Source organism: Orussus abietinus, unplaced genomic scaffold (genome assembly GCF_000612105.2).
Source record: "Orussus abietinus isolate OABI.00-Male unplaced genomic scaffold, Oabi_2.0 scaffold74, whole genome shotgun sequence".
Taxonomy (NCBI): Eukaryota; Metazoa; Arthropoda; class Insecta; order Hymenoptera; family Orussidae; genus Orussus; species Orussus abietinus.
The window spans coordinates 59,046-78,441 of record NW_019395987.1 but is presented as its reverse complement, the minus strand read 5'-3'; the positions used below and the strand labels follow the sequence as shown (position 1 = coordinate 78,441).

At 50.0% G+C, this 19,396-nt stretch overlaps 1 protein-coding gene across 2 annotated transcripts in view; it reads left to right on the top strand.

Annotated features, from left to right (window-relative positions):
* Window positions 1–19,396, top strand: part of LOC105703866 (neurogenic locus Notch protein) — a 232,227-nt gene that overhangs the window by 156,116 nt on the left and 56,715 nt on the right. For both annotated transcript variants that reach the window (XM_012432601.2, XM_012432609.2), the window contains 3 exons: window positions 3,003–3,359; window positions 6,105–6,260; window positions 18,006–18,188. In XM_012432601.2, the coding sequence (XP_012288024.1) occupies window positions 3,003–3,359; window positions 6,105–6,260; window positions 18,006–18,188 (696 nt within the window). The remainder of the gene's footprint in view (window positions 1–3,002; window positions 3,360–6,104; window positions 6,261–18,005; window positions 18,189–19,396) is intronic.

Genomic DNA, 19,396 nt, shown 5'->3' with positions numbered 1-19,396 from the left:
GACTCGGTTCCCACGTGGACTATCGGCGCGCCGATTGGGCCCCCCGACCACGCGCGTCCCCTATCGTCCTATCGCGGAGACGGGCACCTATCGCGTGTCTCCGTATCGATTCGCCACCCGCTCCCCTTATCGCGTCCGTCTTGCGGTCGGACCGCTTCCTCTCGCGACTCACCGTGTCGGTGATAGCGCGACACGCGTGTATATCCTCATTAAGGTCGCGTTCTCACAGGCGTCATTTGAGCGAGCTCGGCGCCCCCTTCCCGTCGCCGACCGAGTTGTTTAATTATTCGCCAACCTCTCGGCCGCGGCTGGAGGATCCCGCCTCTCTTTCCGCGCTTCGCTCGGCTCGGCGAGTCGCGGGGAAAGGGGGACGAGGACTGTCCGACTCGATGCGGGGCGTTTAATCAGGCGGTCGCGCGCATCCGGCGGACCGCGGCGACAGGATCGATTCCTCGTCGCCGATCGCGACCGGCCGTTAATTCCGCGGACGGAATTAATTCGACGCCGATGACTGGCACCGCTCCTATTAGCCGGCCACGCCGTCCGGTAGCGGGCGAGCGCGACATCGGTGAGCGGCACCGAGGCCGGCACCAAGGCCGGCGTAAGCAGACGACGATAAGGGACGGGACCTGCTCCGGATCGGCCGACGCTCTATCACCGCTTAATTGCGAGACTCTCCTATCGGTCCTGATTGCGCCGAGTCGTTGACTCCTCGGCCCTTCCTTCTTGGTACGCGGCTTCCTCGCCCCCCCGAGTGAGCTCGTTGCCGTTACCGCGAAGATAGGAGGTTGCTCGCTAGAGCCCGATATCGGCAGTCGTTAGTCCGAACTGGAATCGCTCGCGTTCCGGGCTAGTTCCCTGGAGACACTTTTCGCATCTAGCTTTTTGCTCAACCGGGTTTAACGTCTCTTGGGTGGGATCGGTCCCATATCGAAACCTCGTTCCTGGGTGGAGCACTCGATCGTTGCTGTTTCACCTTTCTGAAATTATTCTTCAACCTCCCGAATAACTCCCGACGGGGAAGAAAGACGAGTTTGGATCAGAAGTAACGCGCGTTCCTGCTCGATTCTTCGACCTTTCATTTGAGCCGCCCATAGCGATCATAGCATTTTCTCGCCGCTTACCGTATTACGTCCTATTATTTCCAATGGACGGAAAGAGCTCCTTTGCGGGTCTCGGATTCGCAAAGAGGCACTTTATACATTAAAATGGGCCCATTGGGTAGTCCGCGCTTTCGTGGTCCCTTCCGGTCCTTCGGTCCTTCCGTGTTCCCGAGGTCACCGACCCCCTCGCGCTTGTTCGAGATGCCCCGATCTCGAACGCTCTTATCGAGATCCTCGAAAAAGATTCGCAAGAACGTCCATCTTGAATCACCCGGTGAACCGAGAAATCCGAGAATCACGTTCCAGCCGCGATTTGCTTAACGATTCTCCTCGCGATCCTCGCCGTCACCGCGCCCGTCCATTCGCTGATTTCATGGCTAAACCTCCAGCGACCGCGGGTTAAGGTAGACTTTCCCGTGCCCTGCAGAACCACCGATGTAATCGTTCGTCTATAAATTTCCTAGATTCTGGATTCTCGATTCTTCGATCGAACCGCTATCGACGCTCGGTCACGATAAGCGGCGGACCTGAGAGTTTGTAATCTCCTTCCGAGGCGTCTCCTTCTAAGGCGTGTCCATGCCTTAATGGTTCCGTCAGGTTCTACCGGACCATCGCCGTGGTCGACGTGGAACCAGAATCCCGATCGGTCGACTCGCGACTCTATCCTTGTTCTCTTCGTCTTGTTGCTCCCCCTCGTCCCGCTGCAAAGGAGATCGTAGTCGCAGGTGCGTATCGCGTCTCCGTCGGATCCTTCCTAGGGAAGCTTATTAGCCTTTTTGGGACTCGTCGAGGTTGCCGACCCTCTGCGGAAATAATTAAGGATAGCATCGATGAAGCGGCCGCGGGATATATCGCGAGACGGCGATTTACGATAATTGCGTGGAAAATGCGTTTTAGATAGTTAAAGGCAGGAAAGATGGAGGTTGATGGATTTGCTTCGACCTAACGAGAATTTTGGAGTTGCGTTTGTTGCTCAATGAAGTTGCGATTAAATTGCGTCCAGTGGAAGATCTTAGATCATTGGACAGGTTTTTGATAATCAGCTTCATCACGTTTCATGGGATGCATGTTCAGATTCTTGCACCGGGATTAAATAGACGAGTTTCGTTTCCTACCATGTTTCGGTTAAGCTGGTTTTTAAATAATCGCGGATGTACTTGTATCCCATCCGTGCGATGTTATACTTCATGATTTCTCTCGTCATGTGGACGTATCGGAGCAGGAGACTCGGTAATCGCTCAGAATACCTTTTTCCCTTTTCTAACGTAACCATCATAAGTCCTTTCAGCCTGACCTGAGTAATTTTCCGTGCAATTAAATTATGTACCGTGAGCAATTTCTATATTAGTGTTAAAATACCGCGTACCGAGCGCGCAAGCCGGATTATTATTTACGTCACTTACCACTTCGCACACACTTACCGCAGAAGAATGTGTTCGAACCACATAAGTGGCCGCATTAAACGAGTTTCCGTCTTGCCACATGCTGAAATTACCGCCGCGGGACTTGAAGAGACCGAACTTACATTAATACCGAAACACTCCCATTAACAACTTCGACCGTTTACACCGTTCGGCTGGCAAATACTTTTGTGTTGCTGCGATATAATCTCGGCCCGAGGTTTACAACCCTAACGCTATACGTGATTTAGGACCCCCTGATAGGTGCCCGAAGCATCTGCATTAAATCCTTCCAGACGTTCACGCCATTTCGCCCTGACCGTTCGCAATTGCCTGCAAAATCTCGCATCAGGAGTAGAAGCCTTATCACCGTTGTGGACCTGAATTCGTTCTCCCAGCCTGTTCCTCGGCTGAAATCATCCTAGAAAAACCCCCCAAACGTTATCACCGATATTTCTTTTCAACTCCATCAAATCATTTCTCGCCTTTGCTGTTTCAGGGTTCCGAGGTCAAAACTGCGAGGAGAATATCGACGACTGTCCCGGCAACTTGTGCCAAAATGGTGCGACTTGCATGGACCGCGTCAACGAGTACTCGTGCCTGTGTCCACCCGCGTTCACTGGCACGCAGTGCGAGCTCGACGTCGATGAGTGCTTGGTGAGGCCCTCGCCCTGCCACAACGGCGCGACCTGCACCAACTCCCACGGCAGCTACTCCTGCATTTGCGTAAACGGCTGGACCGGACCCGATTGCAGCGTGAACATCGACGACTGCGCCGGCGCGGCGTGCTTCAACGGGGCCACTTGCATCGACCGGGTCGGCAGCTTCTACTGCCAGTGCACTTACGGCAAGACCGGTAAGTCGCAACCCAACGATCCCGACAATCCTATCGGCCGTTACACCGAACAAGCCCGGGACGGCGCCCGTCTTGAAAAGGGAAAATAATCAGCTGTTCCTGCCGGCCGCGTCACGGGGTATCAGAGTTAAATGCGAATACCCTTTGCCACGATAAAGAGAGCGGTAGATTGACTACGCAGAGCCAGTCCACTTTATCCGAGAAACAATGTGGTTCTATCGCTGCGTGCAGTTTATGTGGACAAGTTACCGGCTCTTCGTGAAGAACGTAACGTAGCTGAAAGCATGGAATGGTGATAGGAAGTAACAGTCTGATAAACGACTTCGCGATATTGCATAGGATTTTCTCCCCAGCTGGAATGGAAGGAGGCAATTCTTTTCTTCTCTTTTTTCTTTTTCATGTAATGTTTATTATACTTGGTATAGTGTGATTAAGTTTTGCTTCATGGTGCCGTGAGTACTAGATATTAGGGAGTAATTGCAGACATTGATGTAGCGTTGTGGCTTGGCAATGTCTTGGCGCCAAAGAGGGGTATGCATTTTAATTTAGGGGAAAATATACCTCCTGGTCATTGAACCAATTTTTTTTCAATATTTTTGATTTGATTTTATTCCGATAGCTGCATTTTACGATCCTTGCGTTCTTTTCACGGAATGTGATTATTGCTACATAGTTTTAATGACTTTTTTTTTTAAAGCGCCTGTCCATACAAAATTCAGGACAGTCGTAGGAATTCCGTAACGATCGTAAAAGTAGAAATAACGTGACTAATGCACGAGTCAACAATTTTCTTGCACGCCAATTTGAACGGCTCACGCACGCACACACGGTCCGGCGCATCGATAAGAATGGCGTAAAGGACGGGCCTCCGCAAATGGCGATTCGATTCTCGTCCGTATCGAGCCATTGATGGAAATCTCGCGGCAAAAGCTGCAAGAGATTTCCAAGGACTACCCGGCAGGTGCAGCTGCACGTGCGATGCGACGCACGGTAGGAATCCTCGAGATATCTGCCGCTTGTCTCGAGTAGGCCTTTACGGGAATCATTCCGTTCTGTTCGTTCAAACGAGGTTAGGTTGGCTTCGGAAGATTGATCGTTCTCATGACTAACGTTCATGTCGGAGAATTAGTCTAGGAATATTTCGAAGTCCCGACTGAACTGCCTCGACAGAAAATAATTGCACTCCGCGGATGTACGGAGTCAAGCTTTTAAGTTGAAGATTCTCTTTTTGCCCGAACGCGTATCGTACTTCGCGGTTCATATACGAAGGTATCCCGGTCATCAAAGTTTTTGCTGCAATCACGAAAGCTTTGCAAAGTTACTGCGTTATGTCCAGCATTCCTCATCATCCGAGAAGGAGGCCTAAACTGCGTTTCTTCCTCGAGTAGCTGGCTTTAATCACCATTCCACGTTCCGAGAGCAAAAAAGGTGTCGGCGGTGAGCGTTCGCCGAGCCTACGTCACGTCATTCGTATCTGGCAATTTTAATTGAAAGCGCGTACCGTCAAGTGCTCGAGATGATAGCAGGAGTGCGCGGCATGCGACCAACTTACTCCTTCTTTATCGGCATGCTCTGAAATGACCGCGCGAGTCTGAAATAGCTAGGCGCAAACAAACGGAATGCTAGCCGCGGTCGACGGAGTTGCGATACTTATATGGCGACGCTCGTTTGCAATTGGGGCTACTTGGGATTGAATTTACGGACTCCCGTGTTAAATGTTGCGGCTCGATTATGGCGATTAACGAGAGTCGGCGTTGTTCCCGCTAAAGGAAGGCGCGACGCGGGTGAACGCAGCGTTAGATTTTTTTTCTTTCTCGCAATCTGGTCGGGAGAATAAAAGAAGGGGCAAAAATAAAAGAAGGAATCTGGACACCCGAGGGCGATCCCAGGAGTCACTTGGAAGTCAGCCATTGCCGTAACTCTGCGCGCGCACGTAGTCGGGATTTGTCACTTTTGTTCGACTGTACCGCGTCTCGTGTGGCAATGAGACCTTTAATGATGTCCATCTTTGGCCGAGACCGCCGTGTTTGGTCGCCGGCGCGATACTTTTGTCCCAGAAACGAACCAAACGGCGCCGGCAGGGACCCTTCAAAATGGCGTCGGTGCGCGCAAGCACCGCGCGCACTCGACCAACCTCCGGCAGGGTGAATTGCAAGGAGCCTCGAATGGACTCGCGAGCCTAACGAACGCTCGCGTGCAGGGGCAAAGACTAATGGTCGGTTTCACCGGCTACGGTTCAAAGTTGAGCCTTGATTATCTTTGAAATTAACCGATCAGCGGTGCACGCCGCTGATGGGTTAACTTGCAAATTAATCAAGGGTCAACGGAGGGCTCGGATGTTTGCCCCGTGGTGCTAGGCGCGAGATGCCTGCGTACCGAGAAGGAAACGGAGAGGGAGTAATTTCCACGGCAATCAGAAACGGACGTACGGGTCTCGTCGGGAATTCCCTAGCTTCGTAAGCTTCGATTATCCCAGTACTTGATATTTTTAACACATTTTCTCCGTTTCAAATACCGAGTACCGGCGGAAATAATGAAATTCTGTAACTGGTTGCCGCAAACTTGTATCGTGTATCGTCATGGTAAAATTACGTGAATTCGCGTCAGCGGCAACCGGGAATAGAACTTGAAAAGACGTGAATTCACGTCAAAGGTCGCGAATGTGTTAGGATATCATTAGTCCGATCCGCCGCAAGTAATTTTTATCTATTTCCGGCTAATCCGAGCTAATTCGTTTCTCGTCAGGTTTGCTGTGCCACTTGGACGACGCGTGCACGTCAAACCCCTGTCATCAGGGTGCCATTTGCGACACCAGCCCCATCAACGGCTCGTTCACGTGCTCCTGTGCCAGCGGATACAAAGGACTGGACTGCTCCGAGGACATTGACGAGTGCGAGCAAGGTGAGTACTCGAGTAACGATCGGCAGCGGATCGACGGACCCGGCCGCGTTCGTTCCGGCTAGTCGATGTCTCGTTAACCGTCGATATATAGGAGTCTCGTTACGTCACGTGGAAACCGTCGGTGGCAGCTAGAGGGAGGGCGAACGGTTCCCTGGCGGCAGGCCGCTCGAGATGGCTGCATTTCTGCACCACTGTGTGGCATCGGTGGACGTGCCGAGAGGGTCATCGACTTCTTGGAGAGACGCGCGACGAGGGGAGATCGACGCCACTGACTCGGTGAAATTTAACGGAGCCGCAAAAAGGCGCGCGGTTTATCTCGCGGGGCCGAAATCGTGCGACCGTCAGATCGGCCGATAACGCCGACTCGGGCCCGGTTGAGACATCTCCTGGTGAACGGTACAGATGTGCTCCGGTGACGGAACGCTTCGATCGGGAAGTCTTTATGAACGTCCTCGGCGGTTGAAACATTAATTTGCGACGGAACATTGAACCGGTGATCAATCGCGGTCTACTTCGGCATGCCTCGGGCACGTTGAGGTAAATCTCTCCGGCGCGTGGCGGTCCGATCGGATTGACGAATGCGAACTCCTGTTCTCGACGACTTGACATAAATATAGAAGGCGGTTTAATATTTTGATAACGCAATTATTACCTTTTCCTTTTGATGTCTGTTAAGGTGAAGTGAAACCCCCTTCAAATCAGTCGATTCGAGTACAACACTTCTTTTTAAGGGTATTAGACCAAACTGTCCGAAACTTTGACACGTCTCTCCTGATCATCTAAAAATTGTTCTGACACATTCAAAATTTGGATTTTTGGAAAAAATTTTGTTAACTCAGCCCAGACCAGAACCAAAATGGCGTCGAGCTCTCATATTTCGATCAATATACAATCATCGAAGGCTCTGATATGAGAAACGAAAGGGTTAGGACAATTTTACGACAATTTAGAACACTCTGGTAATCGATAAACTCGCATTTGAACGGGATAAAGGCAAAAAAAGGGTTGTATGCGCTTTTATGCTAAAACGATGGGAGTACGAGGTCTCGGAGTGAAAATTTAATTGACCTGGACATCACAGATGGCGCAGAGGGTCTCTCCGCAGTCAATTAGGGTCCCAGAAAGCATGAATCCAGAGGATTTCTGGAGTTTTACTTCGATTTCTTGATATTTACTGTACGAAAACGACAGGTGGAGTATGCCATTTGGTACAATATCCAATATAATTCAACACAGCTGTCGATATAAAAACGAACGTCGGTAACGTAGGCATTTAGAAAAATCTCTTTTCGTCGCCATCGACGTCGACGTCAATCAAGTTCCTCGACGTGTTTCACTTCACCTTAAATGATACACACTCCGGAACGTATGCCTAAACTTAATTGAATTTGCGAAAATTCTGGTTAGAAACTGTCCCCAATTTCTGAAAGTCGTAGGATTCGAGGTTGATTTCGCTGTATAGTTAGACGCAATGTTTTCATCGGTCTCTCTTAGATTGACCTCGGAGGTCGGTCGCAAAATTGCAAATCGCCCTGAGACTGGACCCAGGATGCAATTTAAGCGCGGGTCGAATATGCAGCTCTAGAAACTCGAAATGATCGAAGACAGGCGTTAGTCGTTATTAAAGGGTGCGCACACGTCGAGTCTCCACCTGGCGCTCGTGCCTATATAGCGCGAATGCATTTGCGCGAACGGTAATGGCCAGCCAATCAAGGACGCGAGCGACGCCCTATCGGCATCTCGAACATGCGCGATCGATCGTCCGACTGGCGCGAGTGCATTGTTAGGCCTGATTCTTTCCAGCAATGGGTCCTTACAGGCGGTCGTTGAGCGACGTTGCATCCAATGCATCCCGTACAATCTGTAGGTACGTCTTTTGCATCCGACGTCAGAATCGTGACATCGGAGAGGTTCGTGCAGCCGTTCGTAGATAGGGTATTCACGCGATGAGAATGCCCCGGTAGTCAGATAACGTGATTCGACTCTTATCGAGATTTTTTATTTCTAACAAAAAGACCTGAGAAATATCTGGAGATATTTCAGTTTATATGGTTCGAATTCATGCATAAATTTATCCCGGCGGGCGTAAGGCTCCGCAGCTACTTCACCGCTTAGAGTGTTTTGTAGCGAAACATTTGAAATTTCGAGTGTTAAAAAATTATCTGGCTTTATGACCCCCAGCTGGGTTAAGCACTGCGGCGGAATTGGATTCTACAGGTTGTAATTGTGAAAGTTTGACTGACGAGTGTTCTCTTTGAGGCTCCTGGATTATCACAGAGTTTTTGAGAATGGGAAGGGAACGGATTATCGACCTGATAAGCACACGTATATTTAGGGCGGGTAATAAATTGGATAATTTTAATGTCAAGCCGTGCACTAAATTGCGTTTATCTTGTCCGTTCCGATAGGATTTATCCTTTCTGTGGGAGGCCTCAAAGCGACCCCTCTGGCGAGGATGGAGAGAGAAGACTCCATGATAATTTCGCCCTTCGAGGCATTGGCTCTTCTTGGACTTATGGAGGATCTTCGCATTTTAAATTCCTGACCCGTGCAGAGTGTACATGACGCCCCTTTGGCGTCATCTCGGAGATCGGTGAACACCCTCAAGACCCGAACCATGCCTCTCGTATTGCCTGTATTCCTCCAGGGTACCTTCGATCTTGGACCTAATGATCGGGCTGGGCGACATGTTGGGTCCTCCTCTTTGGCTTCCGTTTGGTCGACGGTCATCTTTACATCTTTCACGGTCCCTTTTCGCCTTTGGGTGCGCGTTCGTGATTTGCGATTGGATGATTGGTAGGTTCCGACTCGACGCGTCTCCGTCTCGCAACGTGCCGTCCGGGACACTTCGGAAGAATTATCGCATTGCAATTTAATATACTCCTTATCCTTTAATCGGCCCGAAACCGTAAAGCTATTTCACCCAGATATCGCGACGCGTCGCCTTCGATTTTCACGATTTTCTCTGCGACCATTGCAATCGCCCGCTAAGCCAGATTACCTCGCAAGCATTTAATGCGCCGTGAATTTATGGGCTCGGTGCATCGTAATCGTCCGACTCGGAGCGGTGCATCGCGTAAGAGCGATATTAATTCCACCGATAACGCCCATTAAGAGAGCGCCATTTGCCGCGCACAAAGGCCGTCTTATGCATTCTCAAAAAGAAAAAGGTAAATCCACCTCGCGTTTGAATAATTTTCATCGCACCGAACGACTCGTCCGCGATGATCGGCACGACTCGAACAAGCGATTAATTCATTGGACCAGCCGAGTGGTTCCGTTCGAACGGTCTACGCCGTTTAAATCGGCGTATAATTTTCCTTGTCAGCGTACCGGGTGCATCGGTTCTCCGGCACCATCCATTAGCGGGATAACGAAAACTCCGATGAAGACCTCTGAAGAGCAATCGCGCGCGATGCGTCCCTGATAAGGGGCTGAAGGCTCGGAGGAATCTTGATTGCGTTAGCTAACCGGGGCCTCGTAACTCGAGAGTCATCGGACCCAGCATAATTAGCGGACAAAGTGGGTTCTTAATTAGCGGGGGAGGGGGGATAGCGGTAGTCCGAAAATTAATTGATAGAGAGGCCAGAACGGGCCCGCCGCGTGCCGCTGCGAGGCCCACACCTCGTAACGATACGAGGTGCTTCCTGAAAGTCAGCGCGAGGCATTATGGGCCCCGCAGATTATATACACCGGGCCCGATTCAATTTCGAGATAATCCAAGGCGTCCCCGTCGGGCGCGGGAGGAGGTGTCGTCGACCTTTGACTCCCGTGGCGCGCGAGACCCGCCCTGATAAAGTCTTGACGAAGAAATCGAATGCTCGGACTGGTCGACGGGGTGGAGAGCTCTCCTCCGCACATGGACCGCGAGTCGCGCCGTTCGAGCATTACGTTGGCAAATGCCACGTGGTTACCGTCGACAAGGTCGAGGTTCTTCCCACGAAACGAGTCGATCGATGGGTCGGAATCGACTGTCCTCGATGTACGGCCGAATCTTTGATTTACTCTTGAAGGGTGGAAGACTCTTCGATCTCGTAACTCGTCTTAGCTAATATATCGGCATTTTTATCTGGCGAATGTTTAGGGGATGGCGGGGATCGCGATAATTCATGTGGGAAGAACGATGGCGGGTCGTTCGTTTTTCGGACGCCGCTCGACGTCGACTTTGAAATTGCTCTCTGGAAGGGCCGCATAAAAACGAGGTTAGGCCGCCCGGCTGTCCGGCGCGAGGCAAAAGGAACAGCCCAGAAAATGGCTCTAAGTAAATCCATTCATTCGCGGGCTCGGTTGGTAAATGAGGCAGAGAACGCGCGCCGTAAAGGTGAGCGGTTAATACGTTTCGTTCCAGACAAAGACACTTCATTAATAATCAGAAGCACTTCCTTTGTGCGCCTCCTTTTCCTCGCACTCGGCCGGTCGCTCTTCCTTCTCTCCTCCGCGCTCGGATTGCCCACACGATGGATCGCCTTTGGTAACTGTAACCGTAAGCCTAGGCTTAATCAAAGCGGCGTAACATTAATTGGATCTCGAGTCCGCGACCCCACCGGGGGCTCGTTACTCTCAAAATTCATCTCCCCTTACTTGAATTTAATCATGCTCGCAGATACCACCCCTCGGTGCCGCTCTCCTAGCGATCTATCAATTTCCCGCCTTGGTCCTTTTTGCAATTCCATTATTTCCTATTCATCTTCCTCTTCGCGGCTGGAAGTATCCTCGCGAGGAATACCACGATCGAAGTCCCCTTTTGGCAGCGACTGGAATATCAATCAATTTTAGTCATAATAACAGATTAGAGTTTTAAAGGGTTAAATTACGCTAGCGGTAACGTTTCAAGGTTTGGATCTCCCCCAGTAAAGCTCAGTTCTAAATTCCATGCCAGGGAAAAACCACCCTTATCGCCTGACCTCGAACGCTCCGCTGTTTTAAAATCCCTTTTGGTCCCAGGTGCTTCCCCTCTCGATTTTTGGCGAAAGAGACGACCCCGTTCCACTGGCCCCGTGCTCCGTCGAGGAGGATAATTATAAGAGCATTACTCAAACGCAACCCATAAGGGCACGTCACGGCCCTTCCACCGGGTGCGCCCTACCCTGTGAGCGCGCGTTCTTCTTTGGGGCTCGCGCCCGGGGCCTCGGTGCCCCACCGGGGGCGTGGCGTCCCCCGAACGAAGGAGCGACGCCACGCGAGGAGGTACCAAGAAACGAAGGATGGGCCTCGCACAAATCACCGAGAGATTGCAACGCGCGCTCCGTACACGCCGACAGTGATAAAGTGTGCGCCCGGTCCCAGGGATGAAGATCGGAGTCCGACGGAAAGAGAGAAGGGGTCCCGAGGGTACTCGGGTAGGGACGACGTCCCCTCGGGTCCGGGCTGGGACGTTTGATTTCTGCGAGTGATTAACCTAGACGCTCACTTTCCTCGTCCTTCCTTCGCGGACCTCTCCGAAGACGCCGCCGGGGACCCCCGAAGGTCCTCCGGAGGTCCTTCGAAGATCTTGCGCGCCAGATAGGACTCCGATCGGGATGCTCTCGATTGCAGGGACGATCGACTACGACCACGAGGGATTAGTTATTAATGGTCGTCGCCGGCAATTATCTGTCTCCCGAGTTATGCCATCGCTCTCGATCGCTTCCTTTCGCTGAGGACAGGGATAACTTTAGCGGGGAGCGAGTCAAATTACAGCACTTACTGGTTGTTCGTTGGCGACGAAAAATCCTTCAATTGCCTTCAATTTTCTCTGCTATGCCCTGGATATTGAGATAAGGGATGGCTAAATTGACCGGAACCCACTTTCTTTTTTATCGGTATGTACCGTATGTATTTCGGGGAAAATTCATGAAGCATTTGGATGTTACGCTTATTTCTTATTTATTTGTGGCTGTGCTCAGGTGTAGATACATTCGGAATACATTTTACTTTTGAACATCGGACGATGACAGGATTGTCCTCGTGGGCTTTTCGATGCATCTCGGAATGCCCGACGGCTTTGTGGCTATTGAGTTTGACGAACGCTTGAAGAGGAAATAAAGGGAGGGTGTTATGTGCGTACAAAGGATTATTGAAGTCCCGTTTTATAGCGGGGGCATCGGAATTAGAACCCCGCAGTGAATTGTACTCGTGCGTTAGTCGACGCGACAATTCAGCCGCAGTTTTTCGGTTCCACGTGTGACCGTAAAAGTGGAACCGAACGACTTTCCTATGCGTGTCGGTCGAACGTCTCGGAATCGTAACATTGATTTCATTTCATACCTCAATTAATGCATTAACGCATAGGAAATGCATTTGATCTAAGTTACATTCTTAATCTCCGCCAATTCGATTAATCCTTAATCACAGCATTTCTCTGAGTCCCTGACATAGGAGGTTTAAATGGATGCAATTCACTAATACCGTCACGTTACACACATTTGCACGTGCGATGTGGGATACGACCGGTGAAATGATTAATAAGCGCAGCTTGATCGCCCTATTGTCGAAACGGGGAAACAAAAGAAATGGCCGAAAGACCACCAAAGGGAGCAGAAGCCAATGGGAGATGTTCAGAAGGAAAAGAAACATCTGCGACCACGAATCTCAAATGTCCAAGTTAATGAGGGCCGTGGGTGTGAATGCAAATGACTTTAAGATTACTCTCGAAGCGCGGACCTCCAAGTCGGTGGAGCAGATTACATTACAAGAGCCCTGGATCCCGTTTGCGCCAAACGATATATCTCCTTTGTCATAAAAAAGTCTAGGAACAATTCGTTACCTTCTAGAGATTTAAATGATCAAATCAGCAATTTTCTTTTAATTTATCGAAATGTGACAAACACCAACAACGAGCACACCAATCCATAAATTTTCTACCCTAAGTGAATCAGTCATATGCGAGAACGAGTAATACTCACGTAACTCTTCAAAACGTCACTTTTAGTACACACACCATAAATCTTACGCCAAGGGGGACCCACCTTAAGGACCATTTAAGGAATTAAGAACTGGAAACAGTATCGCTCGCTTGACTCGTTCCTTTATTTATACGGAGTGGCTCCAGGGCCTGAAAGTTTGAGCGGCCCACTTGCCGAGTGATAAGGGGACGGTCCCCAGCGAAGAGTTTTTCTTTAAGATGGTCATAATCACGTTACGTCGGGATGACAAGGGAGACCAGAAAACGGAGTGCCCGGATCCGTCCTCGAATTCCGGGCGATTTCAGTCCCTCGGATCCTGGTGCACCGAGAGCAGGCCCTCGTCTTATAAATATTTACGCTGAATTCTTGAAAACGTCAGGCCCATTTGCAGGCGGGGACCACCGCAAACGAGGCGCGTTCCCCCTTCTCTGGTCCTCTCCCTCCTGGGACAAGGAGAGGCGGACGACGGAGCCTTGGTGTTGAATTACGCCGTCGCGTCGGGCCCCTTGGACTTGGGTGTGTCGAGACGCCGAGACGTCGGGGCGCGTAATGTCGAGACGCTTCCGCAAGATATTAACAGGATGGCGATGCAAGGAGGAGATAAATAGCTCTTTTCATGTTTCCTCGATTATCGGAGATTAATAGAACGGTTTGCCGGGCTCCCGGCAAATGTACCGTTTCCAATGCACCCGGAGTAACTTTTCGTTCCCTATGCAGTTAGGACGCGGTAGATGCAGTCTTTGAGCACTCTCACTATGAGATCGGAGGGTCTTCGATGCATCCGAACTCTTTTCAGAGCCTATAGGTACCCTTTGAAACCTGGCTTCATTTTTCAAAGTCAGTAGTCTAATTACCGACACTAATCACAGGTCGTACTTCCCTCCTTTCTCTCCGTCGGTTCCGAGCCTCTCTTGGGTTTGCCTCGTTGCGAGGGTTTTTCATCACCGGTGCAAAAGATGTTCCATGTTCGCTCCTTGCGTTCAGCGTTGAGGAGGAACACGGTGCTGTGATTTTACCTCACCTGTTGCATCTAGAGTCGAGTGCACCCGATAGAGTGGCCACGAAGAGCCGCTCCGGTTCGCGAAGGACTGTCGAATTTGCGATCTCTTGTAACATATGCGCAAACCACCGTACAAGATTGAGTTCTGACCAAGGACAGTCAAATTTGCGATGTTTTGTAACATATGCGCAAACCACCGTGCAAGATTGAGTTCTGCGAATTTGCGATTTCTTGTAACATATGCGCAAACCATCGTGCAAGATTGAGTTCTGGCCAAGGACGGTCGAATTTGCGATTTTTTGTAACATATGCGCAAACCACCGTGCAAGATTGAGTTCTGACCAAGGACGGTCGAATTTGCGATTTCTTGTAACATATGCGCAAACCACCGTGCAAGATTGAGTTCTGGCCAAGGACGGTCCATTTCAGATACCCAATTTTCGAGGCACAGGTGTCGAGCATGCCGAACCGTTCTCCTCTCCTGCGAAGGTCGCCACGATCGTGACGTACAACTTGCCTCTTTCGGAGATGCATGCTTCGCGCGAACGGAAATGCGCAGGTGGGTGCACCTGCATCTTCGCTCGGCTACCCCTACCGACTCCGGGCTCGATCAACTTTTTGGTTTCAGGTCTATCACGACCTGTTTCGGGTGTGTCGACGTTTGTGCACCCTATAATTACGGTAGGAAATCTAGTGATTTCCTACCGTTCTTTCTCTCTTTTTATTTTTTTTTCTTTTTTCTTTTTGGGTATATCCGACGTGCGCGTTAGCGACCGCAAATGTAATACTCGCATGCACGCGTCGTTAACGTCACTCCGCCCAGCGTGCAGGACGCGTAACGAAATCCCTAGGTCGGGCAGGTTACGCCGACGCGCGACCGTGCAGGGGCAACCTGCACCTGTGGCCGAACAATGGGGGCCATTGTTACCAAATTTTGGCAACGTCGCGCTTACAGAAGTAAGCCGATATCCCTGGGGGCCCCGCTACCTGGCTGGGTGGCACCGGGCATACCTGTGCAGGTTAGAAACCTCGTGGCTACCTTTAAAGTCGAGGAAAGAAGACGGAGCCTGAAGTGCGCGGATTTCTTAGGGGATTTTTACCGCAGGAAGCTCTTCAAGTATTTCGAGGATACGTTTACCGGGAAACTGCCCGAAGGGAGGGACCGAGTGGTGGATCGTCCCCGTAAAACCACTCGGCGGGTAATTGTGTCGACTATTGTACCACTGTACGAAACTATTCAGTAATAAGGTTCGGTCCTTGGAAGGAGACTTTTTAGTCGAGCGTTTCAAATCTTCATCTTTGTATCTTTCTCGGTTGATTTCCGATCGGTTTATCTTTGGGCTGTTGCAACGGTCGGCGACGTGTCTAGAATCCATAATAGATTTAGATCAATACCGTCGAAATGTCAAGAGATTAAAATTCACTGAAAGTTGGCTGTTGAAAATCTCTGCGAAGTCACTTTCCATGGTGATCCCGTAGCTCGACTCCGATAATTGCTTCTCTGGCGACGTGCACAAATGCGAACCCTAATTAAACGCTAAACTGTTATTTTAAGCTTAATAACGATCTTAATAGTCGGCCGAGTAACTACTCCGTCATTATACAGATTGCACATTTTCTGCTGAATTAACATCCGCAAGGCTGCGTAACGCCGACTCATAATTCGTGCCATCGGGCGAAAGCGTCCACGCTGCCTCTGCATTTCTTCAGATTTTGAGCTTACGTCACTTCCGGGCAGCTTTCCTTCCTAATTTCGAATTCATAACACTCTCACGACCTAGACAATTTCCTCCCCCAAAAGAAACGTTATCATACAAAACTTTACGACCGGTAAATTCGGTATCACTGAGCGATGAAACCTGCACTTTAACCCTTTGCACTCCCAATTATTGAGATGTCGATTGCTGATGTCGTGTCACACTCGACAAAGGAATGCAAAGAGTTAAACCATAGTTGGTGGCCATCATTAACAGAGGTTGTCACGACAGCGATTGCTTTTCATTTGAGGAGAGAAAGCGGAAAAACTTAATCCACATTTTCCGAGGTCGCGCGAGATCCATCTGCCGCCATCTTCCGCGATTTGTCGGTTCACCCGAGACTCGTACTGTAAACACGGGAGAACAATGCGCTTCTTGCAACATCCGAGGCATCCGGCGGCATCATCAAGCGTGTCAGCTTGGACCAATTACAAGGCTGGAAAAAGGAGTGCCCGCGAATTACAAGAGCGCGGTATGCGAGGGAGAGAGAGGGAGAAAGAGAAACCGAGATCGTCGCGCATATTCGCCCGTCTAACCATTCGTAGGGGTTACGATGTGTATTCCGTTCCCTGGAAAAGTCCATAAATACAGCCGTAATTGGTTGCCGAGGCGGCAGGTGTCCACCTCGTATAGCGAAATTTCTCGCCGCGGTTCGCCTCGCGTGTCGGCCGATCGTTTCGCGAATCTCCCCAACCAGCAGCCTCGATAGCGATCGCCGATTCGCATTTTTTACGAGAATTTCCGATTACGAGCCAACGTCGCCCCTGACCACACTCGAAGAAACCTTTCGTTCTGGGAAATTGAAATTTATTCAAATGCGCGCTTATTCAGCCGTTTCCCTTCCACGAAGCGCGAGAAATGGAGTAGACGCAAGGATCGATGGTCATCCGAGGGACGTGTAGCGGGGCGAATTAAATATTCATTATATCTAAATTCCGTTAGTGCCAATGACTGTTCGAGGGAGGTTGACAAGCGCGCCGGTTAAATATTCATTACGTCGAATGGATCGTATCGAGCTTTTTTCGAGCATAACTGACGTCGCTTTAGCTGGACATGAAACGGCGGGACGTTGATGTGTCAACTGCTGCAGTTTAAAATAACCACGTTAGTGGTGATTATGAGATCTCCGCTAATGAGGCAATAGGAATGGTAACAAGAAGTTTGGATTTTAACGAAGGATAAATATCCGGCGATTATATCAATGACATTAATGCTTGGCATTTGCGAAAAGCAATTTCTGAGGCGGAAAAACGGTGAAAAATCGGTACGGTGGAATGTGAAGACTTTTTTGCCGGTCGTTTATTTATGCTTGCACGCGTGGAGAACACGCGGATACGCCAAACCAGACTGGAATCTAACTTCTCTTCTTATGCTCCTCTGGTACGGCGCGTTCGCCTGCCAATGAATAGAAACCGTCTAAAAACGAGCTAAGCTTCCTGGCTACACTTCTTGACCTTGTGAAATATATGTTCCAATTAAGGAGTCTTATCGCGCCACGATATATCCTACGAGTACATACTGTAACGAATTACGCAATGGATGTACCTGGTCTGGATGGTCTGGAAAGGTTTCAGCCAGTTTCTTTTTTATCAACTTATATTCATGGCTCAATTAAAATAATGATTCAATTCTCTGAAACGATTTATCAATTTAATTCATTGCCAGTGGTTTTTGGAGACATTTGGGGTAATTCATCCAATGGTCATAAATAATTTCGTATAACAAGCGTTAAAAATTCCCCGAGTACTTAATAATCACCGCGATTTATAAGCCGCTTTCCGTAAACTTATTTTTATACCTAAATTTATAAACTCATAAGGTTACAATGAATATAAATTAGCGAGGCAATTTCTCGGTTAATTAAACCGGAGTAATCGAACGTCAGTTTTTCATCGGGATTCTTTTTCCCGTGGGAAAACTTTCTATCGAATTCCCGCCTCGTCGATGCGTCCATAGCGACGAGAGAACCGGCCAGTCTGGCGGACTTTCTCTCGCTCGAATCGGCTCAATGAATCGGCATGCCGATTTCATCGGCCAAGGTGATTTCGGTACTCGACATTCCTCTCGGGGTAAATCCTGAAACGTTCTTCATTCCATGTTTCAGGTTCTCCTTGCGAGCACGACGGGATATGCGTGAACACGCCGGGCTCCTTCGCGTGCAACTGCACCCAAGGATTCACCGGTCCGAGATGCGAGACCAACGTCAACGAGTGCGAGTCGCATCCTTGCCAGAACGAGGGATCGTGTTTGGACGACCCTGGAACGTTTCGTTGCGTCTGCATGCCTGGTAAGTCATTCCAGATATCCTCTATATTTTTCCTATCTTTTTTGTTCTGTAACCTTCAGCAATGATATAGCATAAATATTCATAGGATATCCCAGATACGCACATAGAGTATAACATGAAAAGAGATACAGATGGAAATTTTATATAAAAAGAAGTCACGGAGAACGATAGGATGTACCCATTTATAAACACTTAGAATTCTCTTCTTTCGCGCGGCAAGTACTTTTCCTCCGTCCGATCGTCCTACCTCATTTTTGCAACCTCGTTCTCGCATAACCTTGGCCAACTCTCCGGTTCGCTTAAATGTAAAATCCAGCATCTGAGAAACGTCGAATTTCCCGAATAAGATGAAATGGTCCGAAGGATCGGTGCCGTCCATCCGTAGCCCTGCGACCACCTCGAGAGTCCCGGACCCGACTCAACCCTCGGTCGTTAAGGCACGCTCGGAACGAGTCACGCAGGAAGCGCGTCATCGGCTCATTGTAATGCACGTCCCGAATTTTGGGTTTTCCTCCTCGGCGACCTTCGGCCGGGGAGGAAGTGCGAACCCGGTGCAGGAGTCGCACGTGGAGCGGCTTTAGCGCGCCGCGGTGAGATCCGCGAGTCCCGATAGGGCCGGGGTCCGGTAACCCTCGGCGTTCGGTGTCGTCGGTAAATTCTTCCGAGATGACAAGCTCTCTATCTGATACCGAAGAGAGATCCCAGGGTCGCGCGGGGGAAGGGAGAACTCCCGGGCCGACCAGGAACTCGTTACCTTTGTCACGCGTAAGTCAGCCTTAATTGTTTGACACTCCCGGCTAGGCCGAGAGGCCCGACCACGAACGGAACGGAAAGAGAGGGGAGAGATAATCGATCTGCCGGCGTAGAGGGCGTACGGAGAGGAACCGAGAGAGATCGGTAATCGCCCTCGACCCCGCCGCTCTATCCTATCGATATCCTCCTACTAACGCGTCAGGCGATCTTCCGCGATAAACTTCAATTAAGTGGACTTCCTTCTCCCCTCGAATGATACTTTCGGAACGCGACGGATTCTCTACCCGCGCCCAATCTCGTCGTTCGCCCGAAGGGTTCCGACATGTTCACGGATGATATTTTAGCGATTAGGGTTGCACCTCTATGCACGGTTTGTATAAATTGAGTGGATGGCCAAATGGTCGCAGGTGTCGGAGGATTTGTTTCTCCCGGAGAGGTGCCTTTAGGCGTCGATA